The following is a 6,293-nucleotide window of genomic DNA, read 5'->3' on the forward strand; positions in this document are numbered from 1 at the left end:
TGTTGTTCTCGGGGACGCTTTCTCGCGCATGCGCAGCGCATTGGTAGAGAAATCCAGCGACGGCGTATGTAGTACATATTTGTGTACGTACATTACTTACAATAATATGTTTAATGCCAGAAATTTTTTAAGCTAATTATAATCGTCTTTTATTAATTTTTTATTATTTATTTGTGATTCATTAATTTGTAAAACATTTTAGATTATTCTTAACATTATCTGAGCAGAGGGCTTAACAGTACCCTTTTTCTTATAAATTTGACACGTATCTTAAGGCCATGTTTAACGCGCATGCGCGAGAAAGCGTCCCCGAGAACAACATTGGGGCCGATGCCCACGTAGAAAAGGACGTACTCTGTTTCGTGCCCCTTGCGTTCTCTCTCGCTCGCACGTAGCATGACGAAAGAGAGCGCTATGCTCTGTGCGAGCGAGAGAGAACGCAAGGGGCACGAAACAGAGTATGTCCTTTTCTACGTGCACCTCGGCTCCCACTCCTCAACGCTCGGTCTAGATATACTATGTCTATGGAATTAACTAGAATTCATCGAGTTCTATAGATATATATATCATTCGCTGACACGTGGATCTGGTCCCCTTCTCTTTTCCTTCCCCCACCCCATACATATATAAATTCACGCCGGCGATCTGGAGATCGCAGAGTCGCAGGTCGCAGATCGTAGATCGTAGATCGTAAATCGCAGATCGCAGATCGCAGATCGCAGATCGCAGTGCGATAGTAATTGAGTGAAGAGTGACTACACGAATTTCAATCATGAATACCGTTACTTGCATTGCACCGGTCAATATCGCAGTCATTAAATATTGTACGTGCTCATAAGTATATGCTTTATTATAAATAATTAATCTGCGACTATAATTAATGTACAATAATTTTATTTTCTTCACATTTATTATATATAATTTAAGTTTTTTCACATTTTTTGTGCACATAAAATCGTAAATTTTTATTATAAATTTTCTAAACTTTCAGAAAGAAAAGATTATAATTTGTGATTAAATACAACGTTGTAACACGAAATCATTATTGTAAACTCTATTACATCTACACACTCATTTTTTAATATTTCAAGCAACGTTCAAGAGCAGTCTGTATTGTACAAAAGTATTAACATTTGAATAGCTATCAACTAAAGCAGTTACAATAATAATATGGGAACGTCACTCCTTATACACGACCGTCTTTCACTCTTATATTTTTAAAATCAATTTTTTTTAAATTTATGATTTTAGGGGGAAAGAGAGATGAATCTTTAATTTTACCAACCAATGATTCTATAAGTGCTACTTTAGACACGGATCAGGTAAATAATTTAAACTTCTAAATCAAATTATAGAACATTAAAGCTTGGCAAGATATTTCTAATATTCTAGTTTTATGTTCTTCATAGTTGCACGCAAAAACTAGCGTCATGATCAGCCTTGATTTCAAAGAAGATCATATTTGGTTGAATGGGAGGTACATTAATATGAGATATTTTCATTTCGTTTTCATTATGCATATATATTTTTTTCAGATTCATGTTTTAATATATAAAAATATATATTTTTCAGGGAAGAAGATATAAAAAATCCAAGACTTCAAAATTGTTTGAAAGAGAGTAAGAGTTAATGCATAGAGAAATTTATTAAAGATACTGGAAATAAAATCTTTTTAAATTCTATTCTTCTTTTTTAAGTTAAGAAACGTTCACAATTACCTGGTTATATGAATGACTGGAAGATTCACATCTGTTCAAAAAATAATTTTCCAACTGCTGCTGGTCTAGCTTCCAGTGCAGCAGGATATGCGTGTCTCGCAGCAGCACTAGCCAAGCTTTATAAAGTAGAGGTATCTATTTAATGTATTAATACAAAAATTATATTATCTCATTAAAATAATTAATAATATTCTGTAGGGAGACATTAGTGTTATAGCACGTTCTGGTTCTGGTTCAGCTTGTCGTAGTGTTATGGGTGGTTTTGTAAGATGGCACATGGGTCTAGACAAGTATGGAACAGACAGCATGGCAAAGCAGATTGTGCCTGCTTCTCATTGGCCGGAAATGAGGATTTTAGTGCTAGTTGTAAGGAAAAAAACATTTCTTTATATAAAAATAAGAATATTTGATAAATATAAAGGGATATTTAACACAATTTATAAAATGCAAATTTATAGGTAAATGAAGAACAAAAAAAGGTTTCAAGTGCAATAGGTATGAAACGAAGCATGGAAACTTCTCAATTTCTGCAATATAGGATAACACATACAGTTCCGGAAAGAGCTAATAAAATGCAACAGGCAATCATTGAAAAGGATTTCAAAACTTTTGCCGAACTCACTATGAAGGATTCGAATCAGATGCATGCTGTGTGCCTCGATACGTATCCTCCATGTGTTTATATGAACAATATCTCTAACAGTATCATGAATCTTATACATTCCTATAATGAGGCAGTTAATGATGTGAAAGTACGAAATATCTTCATTATATCTTGCACTTTTTACTGTCAATTATAACATAAAATAACTTGGGTTATACACATTTCTTTTATCAATAAAAAAAATTGTTAGGTTGCGTATACTTTTGATGCTGGGTCAAATGCTACATTATATTTATTAGAGAAGGATGTGCCAGCAGTGATGGGTGTTCTGAATTATTTTTTTCCTCCTCTGGAAAATGTGACAATTGAATATAAAAAAGGATTATCTGTTGAAGAAATCAAACCTGCAAAAGTATGTACTTTGTGTACTATGATTAGTTCAGAATATTAATTATTTGGATATGCGCTCATTACAATTATTTTTCTGTATAGGATTTATTGGAGAAATTGAAGTTTCAAAAACATCCACCGGGACAACTTAAGTACATAATATATACCAAAGTGGGAGATGGACCTAAATATCTTGATAGCCCACAGGATCATTTATTAGATGGTCAGGGTAATCCTATTAATTTTTCTTGATATATGTGACATATATTTTTATTATCTATTATTCTAATAAACAAAAATAAATCATTTATATTTCCTTTAATTCTCTGTGTTATTTTCACTCTCTCCAATTTTTGTACATATTAATAATATACATTCACTATGTGATGTGTATGTGTTATTTGTCACTATCAAAATACGCATTTAATTTTAATTTTAAGAGGAAGCAGTTCCTGGACTTCGCACACAAATGAACATATTAATTATAGTTATAAAATATTCTACATATGTAAGACTGTAATATTATGGAAAAGTTATTAATATAATAATATTCTTCTTCCCGAAAATTTCATAATTACAAGAGAAACAGGATGTACAAAATTAAATGAATAAAAAAGTTGTTATTTATATGTATGACTTTCTTGAAGCATATTTAAATTAATAGCATATTGTGGTTCATAACACAAGTTCTAATATTTATTATCGATACCATCACATTTATCTTGCTTATCAATAGATAAATAAGTCACTGTAGCAGATCGAATCATATTATACAAAAAATATATTTATGAAACATAACTTGTATCTACCTATATCTTGTGATATTTCTATGAAAAAAAACATTGTATATGTACGTGTGGGTGCATGCGTGTGTGTGTGTGATTTCGTTAGAATCATTGAACTCTACTCTATAGCTTTATACCAAAGAAAAGCCTGAAAGAGGCCACTTCGCCGTTTTTCGAAAGACACGCCTTTTCTAGCTCGTACAATAGCGTCAACTAGATTTATTTTAGAGCCAGCGGAACTACATGGGCAGATTAATTTTTCGGTGTCACGGTAAAACGGCCGTTGGTGCATGTCCCTGCTAAATATACATAATTATGGGTCAAAAATGAGGAGAAATATTATGGATCTATTAGTTTTATTAGCTGCACGTGCTTCGTCTTCGGAATTGCATAAAAGAATACAGGTGAACGTTTAAAAATGCATTTAGAAGCCTAGTAAAAAACATTTCGGTGTGCAAAATTTTGCTTCGGTGTGCAAAATTTTGCACACCGAAATGTTTTTTACTAGGCTTCTAAATACATTTTTAAACGTTCACCTATATTCTTTCATGCAATTCCGAAGACGAAGTTATTCTATTTTGCGCATACAAACTGCAAAACTTTTATATTAAGCAAATATTAATTATTATGGTCGGTAAAACAGACGAGCTTTTAGATCCCCTTAACCGAACCGTTTCCTGAAGGAGTCTTCTGCATAGAGCCGGGCCCGGTAGACAACGAGGAATTGCGGGGAGCTTTGGCGAAAAATCTCCCCAACGCCGTCATCCCATGGTTTATCCCGGGGCATTTATTCCCTGTCGCCGTCCCTATCGAAATCCTTTGCAGGAGATTTACCCCTTCCATCATCCATCTCGAGGAAATTCCTTAACTCCCCTTCATTTTTGCTATAGACAAAGATTCTTTTTGTTATTTTAAGAATTATTGTAAAACCAATCAGAACTATAAATTTAATATTAAACTCTCTCCCACACCTTTCTGATGGATGACCCCCGTAATCATGTAACGCGCATACATATACTCATACACACACGTACACCTCAAATAGAAATTAAATAATTATATATATATATACATATCAATTATAATTGTTATGAATATGAATATAATATGAGATAGAAAAAAAAGGAAAAAAAAAGAAATATAATTAATTTTTCTTTAAATTTGAATTTTTTCTATGAACAAATTAGAATTTTTAATTTAAAACTGTGAACATTTTCTAACCTGACCTCTTTCCTGTTACTCGAAATCGCACAAGATCCCGTCCCGGGTAATAAGGATTCAGTTCCTTTACCGAAAAGGGGACCGCCGAGTGAACGGCCTATCGATAGCGTAAAAGCGACTCTTCCGGTCGTTGACCTATCTGTCAGGCGTACGCGTAGCGGGCCAACGAAAGCTCTGAAACAAAAAAAAACAACAAATATTTTCTTAAAATATAAGACCAGAGCTTCAGTTGCACATATGGATTCAAAAAAAAAATAATTTGTTACAAAATGGCGGACTTTTGAAAAAAAGTTTCAAAATCGGTGAAATATTGACCTAACCTGTTTTTTAACATTACAAAAAACAAATTATTCATTCAAAAATTCCATACATGCAACTGAAGCTATTGTCTTATATTTTAAGAAAATACTTGTTTTTTTTTTGTTTCAGAGCTTTTGTTGCTCCGCTACGCGTACGCCCGTTTTTCCTTAAGGCGGCTCACACTATTGGCTATTGTAGTTATAAATATTAATATTTTTTAACGAAAATTTCACAAAAGGTATTTCAAATTATGTACCTTGTGATGTTAATAACGCGATTTAAAAAAGAAACAATTATTTATCAGAAAAAAAGTCTTTAAAAATATCCTTCTTTTTAGCCGTTACACTGGTTTCCCCCCTTAATTGAAACATCTATTACTTCGATTTACTTCGATGGGTTAGCATCCTCATCTAAACGTAACTAAAAAAGGCGATATTACCGACATTTTTAGTATTATCGTGCATAATAGAAAACGCAATCTTTTGCATTGTGTTCCATATATTGAAATGAGACAATATCACAATATATTTTACTGCTTTATATACAATAATTAATTGATAAATTACCAAACTTTAATTCATGCGTGAGAGAGTAATATACATGTGCGCACTAAGGCCCTGCGCACAATAGAGAAAATATTAGCAATAGGAATAAAATATTAAATATCAGGAGGAGCAATTTGGAATTATTTCCTAATATTTTTTGTATTTTGTATTTTTTAATAATGTTTTCATTCAGCTATAAACATAAACTGTGCCTATCTAAATTTATTGTTCTAATTATTTATATATTCTTTAAAAGCTGCGTATTTATAAATATACTTTATACTTAATATACTTTATACTTAATAAATATACTTTATACTTAATTATAAATATACTTTATAAGTTATGATCCCCGTTTTTTATTTAAACATGTAATTATTGTTAAATTTATATATATTTATTATTTTATTATCAAGTTATTTCTCTTACATAAAAGAATGGAAGATAAATTTTATTTATTCTATTATATATAATTTAAATATTCTATTTCCATTCTAATTATATTTATTCTACTAATTGCATTTATTATGTTGTATTACATAGAAATATATATATTGCATATATTGCAAGCGAATAGGAAAATTCGACGGCCGAACATGTGCGAGCGGCGAACGTTTTCGTGATCGCTCAGTGCTGTTCGTAGCTCGCTTGTGCCATACGTTTCTTTTAAATACGTTTCTTTAAATACGCCCGTTTTTCCTTAAGGCGGCTCACACTATTGGCTATTGTA

General features: G+C 31.9%; 1 protein-coding gene across 1 annotated transcript; it reads left to right on the top strand.

The window, feature by feature from the left end:
* The first annotated feature begins 634 nt into the window (after positions 1 to 634).
* LOC115244896 (diphosphomevalonate decarboxylase) lies at positions 635 to 3,034 on the top strand. Its single transcript, XM_029822907.1, has 9 exons — positions 635 to 824; positions 1,252 to 1,322; positions 1,410 to 1,477; positions 1,573 to 1,619; positions 1,698 to 1,849; positions 1,917 to 2,084; positions 2,177 to 2,470; positions 2,573 to 2,734; positions 2,815 to 3,034. Exons 1-9 carry the CDS (start codon positions 773 to 775, stop codon positions 2,962 to 2,964), a joined length of 1,164 nt encoding a protein of 387 aa, XP_029678767.1. The 5' UTR covers positions 635 to 772; the 3' UTR covers positions 2,965 to 3,034.
* The last annotated feature ends 3,259 nt before the right edge of the window (positions 3,035 to 6,293 follow it).

This window comes from Formica exsecta, unplaced genomic scaffold, assembly GCF_003651465.1.
Source record: "Formica exsecta isolate Colony F162 unplaced genomic scaffold, ASM365146v1 scaffold878, whole genome shotgun sequence".
In the NCBI taxonomy this organism is placed as follows: Eukaryota; Metazoa; Arthropoda; class Insecta; order Hymenoptera; family Formicidae; genus Formica; species Formica exsecta.

What these genes read in the sequence shown, in the direction of transcription:
- LOC115244896 (XM_029822907.1), top strand. Translation starts at nt 773, where the DNA reads ATGAATACCGTTACTTGCATTGCACCGGTCAATATCGCAGTCATTAAA. An exon ending in CTACTTTAGACACGGATCAG is followed by an intron (nt 1,323 to 1,409) that starts GTAAATAATTTA and finishes TGTTCTTCATAG; the next exon opens with TTGCACGCAAAAACTAGCGT. An exon ending in TCAAAATTGTTTGAAAGAGA is followed by an intron (nt 1,620 to 1,697) that starts GTAAGAGTTAAT and finishes TTCTTTTTTAAG; the next exon opens with TTAAGAAACGTTCACAATTA.